The sequence below is a fragment of the Dunckerocampus dactyliophorus genome, chromosome 4, assembly GCF_027744805.1.
Source record: "Dunckerocampus dactyliophorus isolate RoL2022-P2 chromosome 4, RoL_Ddac_1.1, whole genome shotgun sequence".
Classification (NCBI taxonomy): domain Eukaryota; kingdom Metazoa; phylum Chordata; class Actinopteri; order Syngnathiformes; family Syngnathidae; genus Dunckerocampus; species Dunckerocampus dactyliophorus.
In genome coordinates this window covers 14,557,529-14,580,352 of record NC_072822.1, presented here as the reverse complement: position 1 = coordinate 14,580,352, position 22,824 = coordinate 14,557,529, and the positions used below count along the sequence as shown (strand labels likewise).

Below are 22,824 nucleotides of genomic sequence, written 5' to 3'. Positions count from 1 at the left end.
ATTGTTAATCATTTTATATTATATTATATTATATATTAGATTATATATAATATGTGTTATATATATTATATAGTATAATACTATAATTTTATTCATTTGACAGCCCCAATTATGACTTATGATTTAGTCTTCTCGTATATTTTCTGGTAAAATGACACCTATTTGTGTAATTCTGTGACTTTGTGTAGTGCTTTTATTTTTTTACTTTATTTTTCATTTGGCCCGAGTAGTCCTTCATCTAAACAACTAACCTAAGTATAAAAAACAATGTTAATGTTTCCTTTTTAGGAAACATAAAAAATATATACCACAATAATAATGAAATCAATTAAAACTAAGCATTATAATCGTTGTAAAGGCAGAATTGATGAATAGACATTATGTTACAACTAATTAGATTTGGGTATTGATCTTCCACAGCACTCCTCTGTTCTCAATGACCCTGACAGTAAATGTAGTAAACAAACAAAACACTCCTACATCAGGTGGCAGCTTGTACAGACAAAAGGAGCTCAGTTGATACAGGCCAGTGTGAGCATACAGTGTGTGTGTGTGTGCGTGTGTGTGTGTGTGTGTGTGTGTGTGTGTGTGTGTGCGTGCTCTAATTTCATTGTAATGTGACTCACTCTGACAGAGCCGGAGTGGCAGCCTGAATTTGTTCTGTAAGATAAACACTCCCAGCATGCAATGCGTTACTTCGGTCTGCGCTATGCTGCAATTGCAGCCTCCTGGCAGAATTCGGAGGTGTCTCGGGTTCAGAAGTAGCTGCGTGTCTGCATTTGTATGTGTGTGCGGAATGCTGATGCACAGCTCCACAAATGTGTCTAGGTCTCCACCAGATGGAAGGTAGCTGAGCTGAACAACAATGACCTAACTATGACTATCCATCCATCCATGTTCTATGCCGCTTGTCCTCACTAGGGTCGCCGGGGTATGCAGGGGCCAATCCCAGCTGACTTTGGGCGACCCTGGACAGGTCGCCAGCCAATCGCAGGGCACATATGGACAAACAACCGCTCACACTCACATTCATACCTGTCGACAATTTAGAGTCGGCAATTAACCGAACATGCATGTTTTTGGAATGTGGGAGGAAGCTCGAGTACCCGGAGAAAACCCACGCAAGCACAGGGAGAACATGCAAACTGCACACAGAGATGCCCCAACGTAAATTCCAACCCAAGTCTTACAGATCTCCTGACTGTGTGGCCAACATGATAACCACTCGGCCACCGTGTGGCCCCTAACTATGACTAATGACAACTATTTATGATCATTTGGATAAAACAATGACTTCAAATGTTAGAAATGGGCACAGGCATGTGCCTCAGGTTGTATGATGCACGGTCATAAAAAAAAGTCATGCTTGTGCTATATACTGTAATTCACTCAGAACCACAAACCTGCAACTATGTGCACTTTGTCCATCAGCTGTCAGTGACAGGAATTGTTGAACTTGTTAAACAACTGCAGTACACAGTCAGTGGTCATGTACTGTCACTCAGAATCCCAATCAAGTGCAGGCCGTAACACAGGTACAGCCTGCCAGACAGAGAAGAGCCCAGATCTGCTGCTCTCCGAGAGCCACAAAGACTGTTCAGTGAATCAAACACATATTAAGACTTCACAACCTCATACATTGACGCACAATGTACAGTACATCTACACTTCATACAATCAGAAGCTGCGGTAGAGTAGAATTCCATTATATGTACCCCATAGGGCTAATTATTGGACTCCAATGGCCATGTAGAGGTAAGTTCCTACGGTGTCAAGTGTACAAAAGCATAAGACATTGTAAATGCAATGTTGTTTTCTGATAGATGTTGAAAATTTTCAAAAAGGGAAAACAGGCAAATATGTTTTTTTAGGCAGAGGATGCACACCAAATGCAAAATAATGGTCAATAATCGATCAGGAATGAGTTGGAAATAAATGCCATTACTGTTCTTAAGGCAGTACGCACAGTGAGCTATCTGTGCGATACTTGGGCACACTTGCCAGAAAAAGTCCAGTTTTTATTGACTAGGGTGAGTGCTGCGTGGCCAACATGCCACGCTCAAGCATGGTACACTTCACTAGCCTCAAAGTTAGGTATGAGCATAGTACACAAGCACAAGCACTTAACCTGGGTGTACTGTTCATGATAACCAAACAGAAATAAACACAAGGACTCAAAATGGACCAAAGTCAGGAAAGTTGCATTAAGACAGTGTAGTATTTTCCCATGAAACTTTTTAGAGGGTCAGTATTTCCAAATAAAGACACAGATGAAAGATTTTTTGTGAGGTCATGCAACCTAAGAAGGCATTCAGCTTTAGAGGTTCCAATGTATACAGTCATTCCTTGCTACATCACGATTCGAACATCGCTCCCTCACTGTGTCGTGTTTTTCAAAAATTAATTAACAAATGACTGCTTTTTTGTGGTTGACTATGGACTATAATCAGTCAAAAATATATATAAGTTATATGTAGTATTCTAGTCACTCGATGTCAGTAATGTTACATTGATGAAACATGACATGACATTAGATTACCTTCACACTGCATGGAATCAGCCATGGCATGTCCGACATGGCATTGTGAAAAAAGGTTCTCCTCCCATTCTGTGTGGAAGTGGTATATTTTTGACTTCTTACTTTGTCCTTCTTCCCCAGTCCGTTTGAAACCCTTTCTTAAGTTTACAATAAATACATTGGAGGCTAACTAGTTAGGTTGGTAGCGTGCTATGTTTAAAGCGGCGTCCGTCTCTTGTATCCGTGCAGTGATCCCATAGCCAGAACATTACAGTTAATAATAAGAGAAAAACTGCTCAGAGATTATACATACTGGGACGAACTAAAAACCTCCTCCCTTTCCGAGCACGAATCACCATCTACAAGGCATACATACAACCACTTATGGAGTATGCTTCTCCTATTTGGAGTGGAGAAGGCACCACAGCACTTATACTATTAGACAAGCTGCAGAGGAAAGCCCTCCTATTACTAAAAATCGAGGAACCACTCAGAGCAGGAGTTCTTCCATTTGAACATAGGAGGAAAGTTTCATCCTTTTGCACTTTTTACAGACATTTCTTCATGAAACCATCAATTGAAATAGATCAAATCCTGCCCGATGAAACAACAAATGCACGCATAACTCGATCTTCTGCGAGTAGTCACCCCTACGCAGTCAATATTCCCAAGTCCAACACCCAGTGTCATCTTTCTTCTTACATCCCAAGAACAGCCAGCTTGTGGAACTCCCTCCCATCAACCGTGTTTCCAGAGACACCTAACACAAACTGTCTCAAGTCAGCAGTTAATGCACATTTTTTGAACGAAATATCGGCTTTTTGTGTTAAATTTTAGGGCTGCTTTTCATCTATTTGATGCCACCACGCCTTGAACCTGCTAATAAAAAAAATAAAAATTAAAAAAAAGAAAGTAAAAGTGACTATAGGGGTGTTATTTCATGTCTGCAGGGATCTAATAAAATCATATCTAGAAATTTATAAACAGGTTTTGTATGCTCTAACTACAAAAATATTCAATTTGTTAATAGTGAATCCTACTTTGCGGAAATTCACTTGTCGCGGCCGGGCCTGGATGCAATTACCTACGATAAATGAGGGATGACTGTATATCATTTACTCGTAGTAATATCTCATCAGCTTTGAATCAATCATAAAACACAACATGAAAATAATGACAATGGAAATGAGTGTTTCCTTAGTAGTAAAGCTTTTTAGCCATTGTTTTGGCTGCACATGGGTCTATGAAGAAGAGGCTAAAGGCAGTGTGGTGAAAGTCAGCCTGCGGTTGCTGTAGCAGCCAATGACAACTTGACAGCAGCTTTCCTGTCAATTAAGCTGAAATCTTGGAGTTCTTTGTTTATGGAAAGCTAGATGCTCATGGCGCCACTTTGATGACCATTATATGGGGGGGCAAAATATTAGGAACACCTCTCAGTAACACCCTGCGCAGTTCTACATCAAATTACAACCTCCTAAATGAGCACTAAAGTAAATCAACACCTCTCGCCAACAGATCCAATAAAAACTGAACATTATGGTCCTCATAAATGGAAGATTTATGGCCAGGTTTAATAATGTAGCTGATCAGGGCGACATTCACGTCATCTGTTGTGCCTTTGTTGTGGCTGTAACACTAACCACTAACGATCATTTATAATTCGAATAAAGGTCATTTGTGGGCATTTATGAGCAATTGCTTTAATAGTACCTCATGGGTTTTTTTTCTACCGTAAAGTGTTTGTTTTATCATCAAGAACAAAGAGGTTTGCTGGCATTTAAAACCATCTTTAAAACCATCTTTAAAACCATCTATTAAGACGACTATTAAGCAGACTATAATGTTAAGAAAAAGAAAATGTGGTCTGCTTTAGTTTCTTTCAAATTCTCAGGCAGATTGTGCAGACAGTAAATTACTTTAAAGAGACTATTTATGTGCATCGCATCTGCAGCAAGGACACATGGGACAAATCATATGAGATGGAGGTCAAATGCATTTAGATTTCACATGCATGTACAGTATATGTGTAGCTGCACAGGTCCATATCCTGAGGTCAACACTACATGCAATGAACTAATGATCCAGCAAATTCCATCACCCCAGCCCATTCTTCTCCTCTCTCTCGCTCGCTCTCTAATCTGTTGTCGCCCTCGCTCGCTCTTTGATGGCCCACTGTGCAGCAGAAATGAGAAACAACGGCTCAGCAGTAGCAGTCAGACCCGTTCTGCCTCTCTGATACACACCACTGATAAACAAGGCTGCTTGTTAAGAGCGAAATTAATCTCGCCCTTGCCTGCCTTTTGCCTTTCGCTGCGTTTCCATCTTGTCAGACAGTCCTTTATTTTGTCACAGGCTAGCAGCGCCACACAAGATAAACCTTCCCTCTTTCTTACTTATTTTTTATGTACAGATAACACCATACTCTGCAATGACCTCAGAGGACTTATTTAAATGTAAGGCCAACTATGATTTGCACAGTACAAATTAGAAGCCAATCAATCGCATTGATCAGTGTGGAAACCTACTGTAATGTAAAAAAAATGTAATTCACCAAGAGCTGTATACAATATTATTATTTTACAAAGACAGTTACGCTCAATTGTGATTGACACAAAGCTTTAACCAGGTTAGATTTTGAGTTAGCAAGCAAGCTGGGCGAGGCTAGGTGCACGGTGGTTCTCGGCTTCGGCCCAATGTATTTGCTAACTGGGGTGTAAAGGAGTGTATAAGTTATGTGCAGTGCGTCCACTGTGATTAAATGAATGATTTTTATTTATTCAACAGCATGAATATCTATAAGTAGGTGAATGTGTGCAGCCCTACATCCTCAACATGATACTCAACATGAGGATCTTGAGTAATAAATGTATTAAATCAATATTACGGCACAAATGTGACCTACACGGTGTCAGTAAAAAGAGCAGCAGCAGTTATATGAAAGCAGCAGTATGAAAGAAACATTTTCCTACTTCAGCATACAATTATAAATCTCAAAGTTGAAGGAAATTATACACGTAGCAAGTAATGCAGCCAAAACACCTGTCATTCTAGTTCCAAAGCGGTACATGTAAAACTGACTGTGTTACCAACACTTACCAAGCAGCATAAAGAATAAATGTAAAAAACGCATACATTTGGAAGACATAAATGATTGAAGTGTTTACATGTAAATTCTGCATGAACTTGATCAGGACAAATCCATGAAATCATGGAAATGAACATTTAGAAGCTCAAATCTTAACATAAAGAATATGAATGAGTACTGCTATAATACCGTGTGTCACACATAGTTCAATACATCAACTGTTGACCTTGGAGTGCATAACATTGAAAACTGAAAACATTGAGCTCCTCCACCTGGGGCAGGAACTCATTCCTAACCCGGAGGGTGCAATCCACCCTTTTCCGACTGCCTCGGATTTGGAAGTGCTGAGTCTCATCCCAGACGCTTCACACTTCACAGTAAACGCTGAACTTCACAGCCGGATGAATCCATCAGGACCACGTCGTCTGCAAATAGCAGAGATGACATCCTAAGGCCCCCGAAATGGACTCCTTCGACGCCTTGGCTGCGCCTAGAAATTCTGTCCATGAAAATTATGAACAGAATCGGTGACAAAGGGCAGCCTTGGCGGAGGCCAACGTTCCCCGGGAACAGGCTCGACTGACTGCTGGCAATGCGCACCAGACTCCTGCTCCGGTTGTGCAGGGACCGAATGGCACGTATTTGCGCTCCACCAATCCCGTACTCCCAAATGGCCAAGTTATGACAGAACAAAAATATCATTGGTTTATAGCAGTTTCATAAAAGAACCATACTCTACAACACTGTACAAATGAAGTTTGGATTTGTTATAGTCATACGAAGAAACTAACTAGCTTCAAGATATATTGCGTGGGACTACACTTTAACGGTGCAAAATTGGGGTCTTGGCCAATGTCCTGTTAATTTACAACTGCCATTATCATAAATCTACAACATATTTATGACACACACCCGCCTTTGTTTTTGGGAAAAATTAAAAATGGTGAATCTGGTCATTTGGATTGTCGATTAGTACAATTTATAGCTGAACAATGTGCTGAGGACACAATAAGGTCAGAAGTGTACTGTAAGCTTTCATGGCATCAGTTCGCAGCAGAGTGTAAAGCGGCTGGGATGAAAATCAACACCTCCAAATTCAAGTCCACGGATCTCACCCAAAAAGGGTGGAGTGCCATCATCCGGGACTAGAGCCTCCCCCAAGTGGCCAATTTATAGGTCAATCTGCAGTCCTACCCTCACCTATTGTCATGAGTTTTGTGTAGTGTCGGAAAGGACAAGATTGTGGGTACAAGTAGCTGAAATGCGTTTTCTCCGTAGGGTGGCTGGGCTCTCCCGTAGAGATAAGGTGAGAAGCAGCCAGATGAGGTGGCTCGGGCATCTGGTCAGGGAGGTGTTCAGGGCATGTCTGACCGGTAGGAGTCCTCGGGGAAGACCCAAGACAGGTTGGAGAGACTGCGTCTCTCAGCTGTCCTGGGAACTTCTCGGGATCCACCGGGAGGAGCTGGAAGAAGTAGCCGGGGAGAGGGAAGTCCGGGCTTCCCTGCTTAGGCTTCTGCCCTTGCGACCCGACCTCGGAAAAGCGTAAGAAGATGAATGGATGGATGGCTACTATAGCAATCGACACAGAGAGTAAATATTAACAGAGAAAAATTCAAAGGGTGACCATTTTGAACTACAACGTATTAATAAAGAAATATTAATGGACTGAGGTTCCCCATAGTGGTAAAATTAGTGTATCAGTAACTATGCATCAATGCACCTTCTGAGTTGGTGTATTGAGCTGATGAACTTGGCTGCTTTCACATGTTGACATGTGCCAGCAAAAGTCTGGTGTACAAAGTTGGTTGAAATTGGCTAATTTATATGAATTGGACTTCAGTTGCCTTTGTGTTTTGCCATTCCATCCATCTATGCCGCTTATCCTCACTAGGGTCGCGGGTATGCTGGAGCTTATCCCAGCTGACTTCGAGCGAGAGGCGGGGTACACCCTGGACTGGTCGCCAGTCAGTCGCAGGGCACATACTGTATAGACACAATCAACAACAATCATTCAAGCTCACATTCATACCTACGGAAGAAAACCCATGCACGCACAGCAAGAACATGCAAACGCCACACAGAGATGCCTAACGGAGATTTGAACCCTGATCTTCCCAATCTCCTGACTGTGTGGCCAACATGCTAACCACTAGGCCCTGTTTTGCCATTCCACTTTTTAAATTTTATTTAACCAAGAATGTTGGTGCTTAATCATGAAAGGGAACCCTCATTGTCTGGAAAAGTTTCCCTTAGATACATTTTACATTTGTTACATTTATTGAAAGATACCAAGATCCTGGGGACCATCGTATTGCATTTCAATCAAGTGATTGCACTTAGAGTTTAATCTTGAGGAGCTAGCTGAGTTGACTAGCCAGAAGTATCACTATAATACCACACTGTGCAGCGTTTGGTTGTGATTATGAGGCTAAAGAAAACGAGGGAACTGACGTCAGGCTTCACAGCTTTCCCACTCACAAGGGGAGGGAGGAGAGAGCAGTGGGAGACTGCTTGGGGCCTTAAAAAACTTCCAAAGTATTAACAACTGTGTTCTTGACATTTCTTTTCTTGATGGATTTGACATATTTGATCAACCATTTGAATGTCCAGCCGTTGTGTAGAATTCCTCTGTGAGCAGCATTTTCAATGATTTACCCCAACAACAATAATTAATCATTATAATAATTATAAGAATTATAAGAATTAACAACTCTTTGACAGTGTTAATAAATACTAAATATATTTGTGAAGGTAGTATTTTTGGTAAAGCTATTGTCTCATCTTGTTTTATCATTTCTTGGTGCTTCGATCCCATCTGATTCCCACTATGTGGTATGTAATACGCTAACCTGTTGTGTTTTAACAACAGCGTGTTCATATCAATTAGTCCTACAGAAAACTCACGACTCGAGGGATGGAGATGACAATCACCACAAAACAAGTTGCACAAAAGAAGCAGGGAGCAGTCATTTGAGGCAGAAGTGAGATTATGACTCTTATATGCTCATATTTGATAAGTTAAATACAAGATAGATACCTCACAAAGGTGAGTACACCCCTCACATTTCACCAACCATTTTATTATAACTTATCAAGGCACCAAACTAAAAAAAAATTAACGTGGATATGCTTTAGAGTAGTCAACGTACAGCTTGTATCGCAGTATAATTCTAAGTGTGGTTGCTCCAGTGTTGCCGGCACTGGAGAGCTGCGTTTCATTGAGGGAAACATGAATGCCCTCCCTTGTTTTTCAACATGATAACAAGCCAAAAGACACCTCCAAGATGACAAGTACTTTGCTGAGAAAGCTGAAGATGATGGAGTGGTCAATTATATCTCCAGACCTGAATCCAGTTGAGCACCTGTGGCAACCATGATGTCAACGTGTAGTGAGAGTGGAAGAGGACTCCAGTAACAACCTGTGCAGCTCTCGTGATTTCTATGCCCAAAAGGATTCAGGCAGCGCTAGATAACAATGATGCTCACACAAAATGCTGGCATTCTGAATACAATTTGGACACGTTCACTGTGAAGTTTGTGTTGCCAGCTACCTAGAGATTACTGGCTGTGTGTTGACTTATTATCAGGTTCTATACTGCTTCTCAAGCAGTACAGTGACTACTCTAAAATTGTACATACAAAAAGAAAGCATGGATACCTCACTAATCTATAAGGAATATGTAGTTTGCACCGTTCAAAGTGTGCAGACAGAACTGACGGGCTGTCTCGCACATCCTCATGCACAAATATTCAGAGACAAAGATTTTCCTTTGGAAAAGTAACCACATGCAAAAACGCCAACTCAAATTCAGCCACTTTAAGCCTTTTCAAGAATAATATTCAAGCTGTCCATTTGTTTTATTGTTCCGCTTAACTATTCAGTCAACATATTTTTGCAAACAAAATACATGTAATTCCAAGCACTTTTCACTATAAAAAAAAATCAAGTGGTCTTTTCCTACCTTGAAAACATACTATTATAATTCAAAAAAGCATTGTCAAGAATTTCAAGCACCCATCGGAGCCGTACATGCAGCAGTTGAATGCGCGCACTTCCTTCCCAGCTCCCTATGCATCCAGGCACAATGTCTAGTTTCACTTTCGCAAGTATAACTAGACTGTTGATAAGGTACACAACATTTTAAACGACTGTGCAAAAATACATCCTGAATTGATTTAAGTATGAGACCAGAAGTTGGACTGGACGAGGAGATAGAATACAGGAGGTAAAAAAAAGCGCAGTGAATTGTACCTCAATTTATCTAAAAGCTGAAAAAAACATATCCAAACTGTCTCTTTCCTAAACTAGAGCAAGCAGTCAACTTTCCAAGCCCGAACAGAGAGCTCCATGCCGCGGCTACGTGTGTGCCTGTGCTCGGCTGCTCACTCACGTCCTTCCCCACCCCCTTCCTCCACCAGCAGCGGTTTCCTCCCCCATAAATAAAACTTACTTTTCTCTGGCTTGGCTGTCGGACGGCACGTTGCTACTCTTGCCTTTGGCGTACATGCTTGCAGAGAGCTCCGATTGTCACGCACCTGTCAAACCATCACAACCTCCTTGGGCACAGCCCCGTCACCATGGCGACACGAGCAGCGTCCGCTCCCATTGGATGCCGCTTCTGGCAAGACCGCCCACAAGAAGTGGCAACCGCTGGTGAGTGACAACACATTCGCCACGCCCCTCCTGGCAAGCTCCGCCTCCCGCACTCCCTCTCCTGTCTGTCTCACCACTTTGCTTTCTATTTCTTAGCTCTGTCTGTCTGTCATTTCTTCCCTGATTGGAAAGGCTCTCCTGACACACGCACACACACGCACACGCACATACGCACGCAAACACACAACCTCCCTCCTCTCTCAGTGCAAAGGGGAATTTGAAACCGTCCAACGACTGGCTTTGGCTGCTCCTTTTTACAATCACACCCACTACCTATTTGTGCGCGCGCACATACAAACACACACGCACACATTGGGGTGTGCATACTCTTTGAACAGTTTGCACATATGCTCTTCACAGCTGTGTTTATTTACACATGTTGATACAAACACGTGTCAGGAAGAGCTTTTTGTACACACAGAAAACATGTTTTTCACATGTGAGAGAATGAATTTGTGATACAACAGTGTCAGATAAGTGAAGTGTTAGGGAGGTAGAAGTGTAAACAATCGCACGTTGGAGAAACAGTAGTTTGTGTAGCAGAAATGCAATGACTGACAACAGCTCAGACACCTCACTCACAGACGAGACGACATTTTGGAATATAATAATAATAATAATAATAATAATAATAATAATAATGATAATGATAATGATAATAATGCAATATATCCTTTAATACAGTGGTCACCAACATTTTTGAGACCAAGATCCGTGGTCTCGGTCGTGAACATGCCTGTTGGTCACTCTCCGGGAGGAGAGGGCACTGATGTAATAATACATTTTTTTTCTAATACTCTCGCGATTGACCGGCAAAGTCCCAAAGATCAAATAGTAGCTCGCGATCGACGGGTTGGTGACCCCTGCTTTAATATGTCATCTTTCACTCTGTGAAGTTGTGGAATTGGCGTCTGTGACATGTATTTTCTCACAGGCAATTTGTACAGTCTGTCAAACATTGGCAGCATTTCTTGAAACGCTGGCTTTTCAAATGTATTAAAGAGCAGCATTTCTTTTGTGATGATTTTCTGTGAACATACACAATTTTGCTCTGTTACGTTTGTATTTACTTTGCAGACCAAACATCTCAGTGAGTGTTAAAAGTTGGGACGAAGACTTTGCAGCTTTGCAGCTTAATGTGTAGTTTTTTTCTCAGATGGAAAAACTGGGTCAGGTGGATATGTTTGAGGTGTGCAAGTTTGTTTGGTTGCCTTTTAAGTTGCTATCACTTTCAAATAAATTTGGCATACTGGCTTGTTCGTGTTGATGAGCTCACCTTGCTCGCTATTAATATTCCCGCACTTGGCATTTGGCTTTGCAAACATCTTTTTCCCTCTTAACTTCTACCACGTTACCTTGCGTTGCCCCTCACAAAGGTCTGCTCTTTTGCTGTGTGTGTATGCCAGCGACCGTGCCTCCCCACAGAGACAAAGCGACTGTATGACACTCTGCTCGACGTTGTTCTAGGAAACATTGTTGTATGAAGCGTTTAGGCGCTGAACCAATGCACAGAGTGAAACCTCTTCCTGCCTGTTTGGTGACAAGAGATGATGCAAACAGACACGCATGCGCACGGCAATATGTGAAGGCAGGCAAAATTATTGAGTTTTCGTTCTGGAGGAAAGTAGTACTGGCTCTCTTACGTTAAGCGTTTTGCTTCTCAAAACAATATGCGTTCAAAAGAGTAATACATTTGCATCACAAAACTGTTTCCCACAAAAAAGTCAGACCTCTAAGTGTTTACATGCGCTAACTAACTCTCTTGCGTCGCAGTGGTCTTCATCCGCGCATGGAAACTGGAATACATACATAACATGCACATAATGGCCATGCGGCAGCGCGCAGTGATGCGAACGGAGAGAAAATAACGGCAAGCGATTGAGCGGTCTGACTTTTTTGTGGATGTGGAACAGTTTTGTGACGCAAATGTATTACTCTTTTGAATGTATATTGTTTTGAGAAGCAAAACGCTTAACTTAAGAGATCCCAGCAACTTTCCGGAACAACTTGCCGGAACAACTTTCCTCCACAACAAAAACCAACCAGAACTCGGCTCACGGAAGTGGGGGAAAATTGGGGGGAAAGTCACAGTTGATGCACTACACTACTGATGGGGATATCATACAACTTCATGTCAAAAAATCCAAACTAACTAGCTAGCACTCAGCATTTTTTTTACCCGAGGACGATGCTGAATTTACCAGCTCAATGGGGAGCACAAGTCTTGTGCTGAAAGATACAGCCAACCCATCAGTGGGCTTCACAGTGAGAGCGGACATTGTAAGTGACTGTTTTATTACAGTGTTATTTTGTCAGTAAAACGTTTAGCACTGGTGTTACATGCTAACGCTTTGAGAATGGCTTAGTGTTTCACGATAGCTGGATCTGCCTAGCACCCAGCAACATTATTCTCTGCTTGGGGAGAGTAAGAGTAAAAAGTAGTCAGCAGCGGCGGTTGTCACAAAGTATGCCATGATTAGAGTTGGCAAACGCTCTCTATTCTGCTGTTGTTGACGGAAGGAAAAAACAAATTTTAAAGCAGGCTTTGTTCCTCATCTTATAGTTAAGATTTTTGTTTTTTTCAGCAAACAGGCTAACCTATGATAGTCTGTTGTAAAATGTGATTTAATTGTCACAAGTGGGAGAAGCCACTTGTAAAAAGGGGCGGATCCCAACGCAAGGAAGCAGACCAAAAATAGATACAAAAGGTATTTAATAACACAAAGTGTCCCAAGCGGGGTAAAGTACAACATCAGCAAAAGTCACAAACCAAAAGTAGAAACACAAAACGCTGTCAGCAGGAGGCTGACAGGAAATAACTAGAATACAACTGAGAAGCACTACAGGCAAACCTGAGCTGGAACAACAACTAGTGTAGCAGGAAATAGTTCTGAGCAGAGGGTACAAGGGTGAGCCAAAAAGCGGGGAACAGGTAAGGAGCCGGACGAAGCGGTACAGGTAGCAAGGAGTACAATCTGGCACTGGCTCCTAGTTGCCGCTGGGTATATGAAGGGTGCCTGATGAGATTGCCTGCAGGTGTGTGCTGGGGACCCCACCCACACCGGCTGAAGCTGCACAGAGAGCAAATACACAGCAGGCGGCAGCAGAGCGACAAACACCATCGTAACAGTAATGTCAGCACTGCAGCTCACATAGCAATGCTAGCGTTGCTAATGTTTGTGTTCTGCCCGACTCCTTAAAGTTACGTTGTTGTATGTGATATATGGCATCTGTTGTGTTGTACTCATGCAGAGTGACAGTGTCTACATAAAAAGTGGATAACGTGCATAGTAGTGCTTCTGGGAGCCACACACTCTATGTCAGAAACAGGCATGGACAAACATAGCTCATTAGCCTTAAAGCTACATACACACAAAATGACGTGTTCCCTGTAGGACCTACTAAAAGCACTTTCAAACTGTCTAATTTCCAGCATCAAGGCTACAATTTGAGCAACACACTTCAGATTGGGGGGTCTCTATATTGGGAGATAATGAGGAGAAGCGGTATAGAAAATGGATGGATGGAGGGGAAAAAGACCTTTTGATCTGTTGTGTGGAATTGGTTGTTGATTAATCATGTCTTGAAGCAATTGAAGTGCACTACTTGGCAGTAACTAGCAGATACACTGTTGATTCAATCTCAACTAATTTGCTGTCTAAATAAGCACGAGTTACAGCCATGCAAACAACTATGGCACAACTCCTCCAGGCAGCAATTTTCTGTTCAACAAACACTGGCATTGACGCAGGAGTTCAGAACATCCAGAAATGAATTAGCCCTTTCCATAACAATGAATTAATCATTTATTCTGACGATAGTCGCACAAGGAAATTTACTGAGATGCACATCCCTATAGAAGAACTGCACTCCATCATACCAACCATTTACTTAGTGTCATATTCCTCACAGGAAGTCATCTGTTATCAGGGTTTGCAGCAGGGAATAAGTGCTATGTCATGCTGCTGTCCATCCTAGCAGCTGAGAGAGAAGAGGATACACTCCAGCAGTTGTCACAATATCGCATATACACTAAGAGGACACAACAGGAAAGAGGTGGACCACAGCACGGTTCCATTCAACATTGTGAAAAACACTACAGGCTGTTTTAAAAGGGCTGATTCACAAAACACTAGGCTGTCTGGGAAGTGTGTGCGCAGGTGTGTGTGTGTCTGTGTGTGCGCAAAGTAAGGGCGCAGCACAGGGACAGCAGTGTTTATGATTACGCAATGCTCCTGCGATGTGACCCACTTGGAGTGGATGCTGCCTTGTTCTCTTCTGTTATCTCTCACATTCCCCCCAACTCCAATTTTTCTCATCTCTGTCACCACCCCCTGCTCCCCCTGCTCCACCCCCCCCCCCCCCCCCTCCCCCCGGCGCCAAATTAACCCCTTCCCCCTGGAGACAGTCGCTGGTTCTATTTCCGACAATCGGAACTTTTAGTTTTGGGATGAGTTCCTCTGGGTTGATCACCATGACAACCACTCACATGCAACAGCCATGTGTTTGAGAGGATGGGGGGGAAGACAAAAAAGAGGGGTGTGGGGGATAGGGAAGCGGTGGGAAAAGATGGGTGACAATGTGAGGGGTAATATTCCAGGTTTTATTACAGGAATTTCAATTAGATGCTCAACTGTTGTTCAGAGCCTTTGTTATTCCACATTAAAGGTATTAAGTATTTCATTGCGTTGCTGTAATGTTAAAAGTGGTCAACTGCCGTTTTACTGTATGGCAGTTAAGAATGTTCAAATGTTAGTGAAAACATTGGCTGTACAGTTAATATTGACATTACGGTTTAACCTGGAAAAGAGCAAAACTGATTTAAAAAAAATTGTGTTCGACCTTAGACGTTCCACGATATATATGTATATGTATATATACAAGTATATGTATGTATATATAAGTATTTGCAGGTGTGGTTACAATTACTCCTATGGAATATTGGTCAAATCCATATGTTGTCGATATCATGACATTCCCCAAACTGGTCCTACAAAGTTCCAAATATAAAATTGTTCAGAAAGTCTTGGTAAGGTGAAAAATTGAGATTCAGGGGAACATAAGTCATCTACTGATTAATTATAGAGATGATTAAAAAGTGTGACGACTTGTGTTTATATAGTACAGCATAAACCTTTGTCACCAGACAAGGCTGTAATTGATTTCACAAATACTGTACAATCTGATCACATTTTCTCACAGAAAATCTGGACCCTGAAGAAACTTTACCTCCAGTCGCGTATTTTTTATTAGCGCTACATGGTTAAGCCTTGGTGGAGGTCTACACCATCTGACTTTGTTTGTGAAGCTGCTGTTTCTGTTTCCCTTTTTCCTGTCTCTCAATCCACTCACAAGGTGCTACCCCTCACTTTTTTAGCATCAGTCTAGCTGTCTCTTTTACAAATAGCATGTGCATGGATGAGAGGATTGCAAAATGTAGTCTTTTCTTTTTTTGGGGCCATTTCTGCACAATGTTTTTTTTATGCAGTCACAGAACACTTGTTCTGCACACATAGACAGACTTGTCCTTCTCTTGCTATACAAGTGTTGGCATGTTGGCAAAACAGCCTTTGTTTACTGAGTTTGGCGATGGTGCACAAATCGTATATTTCCACTGAGAGTGTCTGTTAGCAAGGACGCTAATTAGCAACCGATTAATGTTTCTGCACAAAAGAGGTTCTTGAGATTAATTGGCATTGAAGTTTACAAAATGTAGCACATCAGTGAATAATTATGTATAATGGAGCATGAACAATCGTTAAATTGTTTTGAAATGAATCTTGAATGGTTGTGAAGTATGATTTAGTCCTCTTTCATTTCACTCATTGCATGTGGTTGTTTTTATAGTTTCTGGCTCGCCCAACCCAACATCCATCCCACCACAGGTAGATATGTACTGCATACGTACATGGTCACATGCACTCACAGATAGTTTGGTCTCATGTGCACAGGCACTCAGGCATGAATGGAGCCTATTTGCCAACATGTCGACCTCAACTCAGGAGATCGTGGTTTCATTCTTTGTTAGAATATGTATGCGTGGAGTTTGCATGTTCTTCCCGTGGGTGCATGGGTTCCTGCGCGGGGACAAAATTTGTGCAAGTGTCAAGGTGGCTTAACGCACTTTCCCAGCTTTCTCTGCCATGCCTTCATGCAACTCCTGGAAGGATTCTTCCGGGATCCTCTGCAGCAGCGTTGTCACGGCCATCTTGATGTCATCCCCGTCATCAAAACGGGTCCCCTGGATGATACCCTTGAGCATGGGAACACGGAAAAAAATCCCACCGAGCCAGATCGGGTGAGTAGGGAAGTTGCTTCAGCACGGTGATGTTCTTCTGGGCATTGTGAGCAGACGCGTTGTCATGGTGAAGCAGCCACAAATTGTCTTCCACAACACCCGCCTCTTCTCCCGCACTGAAGAAAGCAAATGCAGCAGGATCTGTTTGTAGACATGTTTGGTTGTCTGTCCCTCTGGCAAGAACTTACAGTAGACAACACCCCTCACATGTAAGAATGCAATCAACATCAACAGTCCTGGAACTTTTCTGACACACCTCTTAGCTCACAAACAAGTACACAGCTGGAACAAAGTAAAACGCATGAGACGCCTCTGGTTCATGGGTAGGGGCGTCTTGAAACTGCCTGATCCATTAGGCGCTTCCTTCCTTCTTCTTTCTGCTGATGAAGAGGGTGTCCCAACCATGGATTTTGCTAATGGTGGAAAAAGTTACCAACCCTCTACATGCCTGGCTAAAAAAATCTGGAGCTAATTAGGACATTGGAACGTCCTATGTAGGCAAACTACTTGCCTGAGGGTGATTGTTGGTGTATAGAGCAACAACATGCAAACATGGATGCATAGATTTAATTTTTAACAGTAATCTGGATGTAGATGGATCTCATTAGATCACGGATGGACACAGTATGGCCACATACGACATGATTGGTGCAAGATTGTGGGTGTTTCTAATTCTAATTTTTTACTCTCACATAAGCAAAGTGATAACTGACATTGTATCAACTGTATCATTGTACTGTACATCAGCTAATACAGACATGTGATCATGTTCCATCAGTACATGTATATGTACTTAGTCAAATTAGAAAGCAGATGGTAGCGTCTAAGCCACTCTTAGACTTTAAGTGGCCATGCAAAACGGCAGGATGGCGACTTTTGTCAACACACATCTAACTCCTGGTGAAAGAAATGCAGCACAACAATTCACACAACTAATGCAACCCAAATCAAAACACGTCCAATACAGTATTGACCAGAAGATGACCCAGAATATAAGACAACCTGCACCCCCACCACTTTCTTTTGTGCCTCTCCATCTTTAGCTCCCTGTCATTAGATGACAACACAATTCAAATGAAAAAAAACAGCATTGCCGGGTCTTGCAAGACAAACAACCAGCTCTATGAAAACGGATTCAAAACAAGCCCAACAGGCAACCTGTGAAATATATATATATTTATTATTGTATTATGTCCATCCATCCATTTTCTATGCCACTTGTCCTCACTTGGGTTGCAGGGGTATGCTGGAGCCTAACCCAGCTGACTTTGGACAAGAGGTGGGGTACACCCTGGACTGGTTGCCCGCCAACAACATATATACAGTACACATACACATACACATATACATATACATATACATACACATACACATCCACATACACATACACATACACATATACATATACATATACATATACATACACATACACATACACATATACAGTACATATACATATACACTTCACACTCACATTCATACAATTTAGACATTGATAATTTAGAGTCAACAATTATTTGAGAACATGGGGAGAACATGCAAACTCCACACAGTGATGCCCAAACAGAGATTCGAACTCAGATCTTCCTTCTCTGACTGTGTGGCCAACATGCTAACCCTTTATTGCATTATGTATACACCAAAATCATAATAACATACTTAACATGAAAACTCTGAATTACTTCAAGTTTAAGTCACATGTTGGTTTGCATATACAAATCTCTAGGCTGCAAATATTATTATTCTCAACCGGTGGGTCGCGACCCACTGTTTAGGGGTCTTTGGCAAAAAATTGTAATGTCCATGAATGCATCTCACGTCTGTGCTGTTCGTATCCTTCGCCACCACGAGGTGCTTGCCATGTTTATGGGCGACTTGGTCAAGGACATCAATTGTGGACTTCCATCCAACACACAGCTAGATAGCTAGATATCGACTGGAGAAGAGCGCGGCATAACACGAAAATTCCGGCCTCAATAAAGACTAACAGGTACAGTATGATGGTACTGTTTAATGCCCATTTCAATCTATAAAAACCTATTGTTACTTTGTGTTGTGTTATTTTGCACTACCTCAAATTCAAACTGCACTTTAATATATTTTCATACAGGCTCGTGTGCACAAGTGTGTTACCTGGGGTACTGTCACTACGCAATAGGTACCCGGAACGCAATCGGCGCCACGCATGGGCGAGGACTACGTCACTTCTTCCTTCAGCAAATGTTTACGACAGCGCTTCTTCGATGTCACATGTTGTGGTAGGTATTATTTTTTAAATGTATGAACATAAATGCTCAATAGCCATACTTTATATATGTACTATATTGGGAGGCTATTTTATGAGTGACTCTCGTTAAAATACTTTGTTAGGATGCGGATGTTTCTATCATCTTGTGACATCCACCAAGACTGAGCTACGTCATGCACGTAGCGCAGACGTAAACGTCATATCCGGTTACGTATAAATACATAAATAAATAGAATAAAACACGTAAAATGCAGTGATATTTCAATGTAAACAACCATAAGCAGAGTGCAATGACAGAGGATTTTTTCTAAACGGAGAAATACTGTCCATCCAAACATATCTTCCTCGCAAATGCTTCTGTGTATATTTTTCAGTGGGAAAAAAAAAACATAAAATAATTTATGGAATGAAGAAAAGAGGGCTTATAAATTGTCCACTTGCACCATGGATATGATATAAGACAAAAATGATTGATTATGTTGTAATTTCTCAAATTTCTATGTATCTTAATAAAGTTTTTGGGAGTGGGGGGCTGCGTGTATTGCTTGCTGTAAAACAGATCCACGGATGGCGTAGATTACGCATACTTAACCTAACATGTGACTGCCAAAAAATAGGCCGACGGGATGTAGACGCATTCTGCACATGCGTTGAACCCAGTTGAACCAACTGCGTTCCGGGTACATAATGCGTAATGACAGGCACAGCTTACATGCTCGGAGAAGGAAGAGGGCGGGATATAATGCAATAATATAATGCAACACATTCAAAAGTTTGCACCTTCTAGGCAGCCACGTAACCATTGCAAATAGTATTTTTACATTTCAAATGTAAATAAATACATGTAATTTATTAAATGAATAAAATATTTGAGAAGTTTATATGAAAACTTTTCCGCAATTTGGGTCACCGCTTCTCACTGAAGAATGATAACCAGTTGATAACCGTACTGTATCCCGGGAAGAACCACTGTCTTATAATTATACTCCTAATACAGCTGGCCTTATCTAATGCAATGAAAATAGCGTATTCTCTTGTTTATTGTTAATGAAGTGAACAAGTAATGAAGAGAATGGACAGCAAAATGTGCTTTCATCAAAGTCCGATCAAAAGCTGCGTGTCTGATCTGTTGCTGTGAATTGTTGCTGTAAAGCCTCATCTACAGGGTGTCATTTTAAAAGATATGGAAATACCTTTTCCAGGAGTACTGAAATACAGTACATTGTGTGTCTAAGACCTTTTTATAGGCAATGACGATGATTCATACAGTAATTAGGCAGCTGTTAAATGGCTTGTTACTCAAGGGGCCTCAAGCAGTTCTACTCAACAGATGTTCAATAATTACGTAGGAGAGATCACTTCATTGTACATTCTAGGATACATATATGCAGTGATGCTGACCAACTGATTGATTATGTTAACGATGGTTAGGATGCAGATTTTTATCTAAACTGCAAAAACATCAGTTATCTTTATGGCACTAAGGATCCAAAAGTCAGGAATGTGTGCATTACCTAAAAGTGTATACAAGTTCAAATATCCTGGTTTGAACTAAACACAACACACATGGCAAAACACTTTTCAGTCTTATCATTTCTTTGTGGCTCTATAAAGAAAAGAATGTGACTGCGCAATAGCACAAAACTCTCTCACAATTAGATGCATGCACTGCCTTTCTCTGAATTCTAAGCAGGTTTTCCATTGGTGAAATTCCTGATGATCTGAGCTGGGTGGAACGTGCGCAGGGTGCTGATGTGGATAAGCGAGCACACCAACAGAGGAGCTTCAATTGGGCAGCCACAAAGAATTATGTGTAAGAGTTGCTGCGGATGAGAATGACCCAAAACATGACATGAGATGGCATCTATCTGTCTATTGATCAACCTAGCTCTCTATCGACTGTCTCGCTTTGTTACATGTCTTCACTTGTTTTCATTTTGTTTTAAACCTATGTGATTGAAAAAATGAAAACAAGATGCATGAGGAACACCTGCGATCTAACATTTAGTACCATGTACTCCATCTATCATTAGGGTCATGGGTCAGCTGGAGTCTATCCCAAATGGCCAAGAGGCGGGGTACACCATCAACTGTCAATCAAAGGGCACATATCACATTCACACCTATGGACAATTTAAAGCAGAGGTCTCCAAAATGTGGTCTGGTTGCCATTTGCGGCACGTGGCTAACTGGAAAAAACAACAACAATTACAACAGCAGCAAAAATGGTAAAAACAGAAGTAATTAAAAAAAAAAAGTCAATATATTAAAATGAAAAAGTTATGGTTATGGTTTACATTGAATGTTTCATATTACAATACACAATTCCACATGTCCGAAAAGGAGTAGGAAGAAGCAAATCTTATTTAATCCTACCCCCTCTTGGTATCACACCAAGTACATATGTTCACTTCCTGTATTACAAATTATTCAAAGTATTCTTCTTATTATTCTTATTTCTATCATTCCATTTTTTAAATTTTTTTTATTTTCTTTTATATTAATAAAAAAAAGTTCTTCTTTGCCCTGCTGATGTGCGGATCCACTTCCTGCTGTCTTTCGTGTTGTACTGTGAATGTCATTGAATGTAGATACATGGGCTCCTGATTCCAGTACTTTGCTGAGCAGGCTCTTGCAACGATGATATCAAAAGTCAAATGTCATTGAACTTAATCCTTCTAGTGATGTTTAAGATGTATCCAGGTGGTAGATATCTTTGACATTGAGCATTGCTTCCGCTGGACCTCCATTTAGCTTGATGTAGATTTTGCCATTCGTGCTCCAAGTGTTTTGTATCTTTTTCGCAGCTTCCTCAAGTCGCGTGCTTTCTTGGCGATGTCAGCGTTGCGTTTTGTCAGATGCTTTTTCATGTGGACGTTTGTACCTTTCAGCTTCTTTCCCTGTTTCAGCAGTGCAGTTTTGAATTCCCTGTTGGTGAACTTAACAATGATGACTGGTGTGGTGTTGTTTCTTGGCATGCAAGTGTCGATGGTGTTCATATCTACCTCCACCGGAAGTTGGCAATCTTTGCTTTGTTGAAGGAACATCCATTCCCTCTGGTTCTCCTCTGTTATGAACTGCCCTGTCTTTTGACCTCGGTGTAATTCGGCGCCCTGTGATGATCACTTCATTCATTCATGCATTCTGACCCAGCTCATCAATTATATTTTTCATTTGCTCGGTGATATTTTCCTTTGCTTCTTTCTCTTCCTCAAGAGTGGTGCGTAAGACAGCATTATCCACCAATAGAGCCTTGATATCATTGCATAATGATCTATTTTCTTCCATAGGGTTTTTTTCCTTAAGAGCAGTGCACAAGATAGTGTTTTCATTTTACAACTCCTTGATTTCTTCTCTTAGTGCGTTGGTATCCTCGCTTCGTGCTCTATTTTTCTTCCTAAGGTCTATGACATCACCATGGAGCATCAAGATCATATCGCTGGGGTAGATGTTGCACGAACTTAAATGTTGAATGTGCGTGTTCAGAAAACATCTCCTTCCACAAGGCTTGTCGTAACATCAAATCCTTCTCATGCGACAACCAGACTGACACTATTTCTGATTTTGACTCCGTATTTCCAGGGACAGTATCGTTTCTCTTTGTGTTTGACATTGTTGCTAGGCAACTTCTTTGAACTTCAGCAGTTAGCCAGTTAGCTTGGCTTGATAGCAGGTATCAGCACTTGTAACTTGTTTATTTCAAGGAATCTGTACTTCTCGCCTATCCCAGTTAAACTTGAGGGAGTCAGCAAGCAGTCCTGATCTTGTGCTTGTGAACTGTAGTCAGGAAAGCAGCAAACTAGTTACATTTCTATTATTGTCAGCAGGGCTCTTGCCTCTTGTAGTAGTAATCTAAAGTTGTAATTTAACAAGAAAAAGTTGTAAATTTACAAGAACAACGTCGTAATATCATGAGGAAAAATAACATCATTGTAGTAGCATAAAGTTGAAATATTAAAGAAAATGACTTTTTTTCAAGTTGTAAAATTAACAAAACAAAAAAGATGTCATTTTTTAAAAA

At 41.3% G+C, this 22,824-nt stretch overlaps 1 protein-coding gene across 5 annotated transcripts in view; it reads right to left on the bottom strand.

The window, feature by feature from the left end:
* Positions 1–10,366, bottom strand: part of LOC129179488 (single-stranded DNA-binding protein 2) — a 77,466-nt gene extending 67,100 nt beyond the window's left edge. Inside the window, exon 1 of one of the 5 annotated variants that reach the window (XM_054772773.1) lies at positions 10,055–10,366. In XM_054772773.1, the coding sequence (XP_054628748.1) occupies positions 10,055–10,110 (56 nt within the window). In that variant the 5' untranslated portion in view covers positions 10,111–10,366. Of the gene's footprint in view, positions 1–9,565; positions 9,831–9,855; positions 9,993–10,054 lie in introns of those variants that run through there. The other 4 variants (XM_054772776.1, XM_054772777.1, XM_054772774.1 and 1 more) reach the window with 4 other exon arrangements.
* Positions 10,367–22,824: the final 12,458 nt, after the last annotated feature.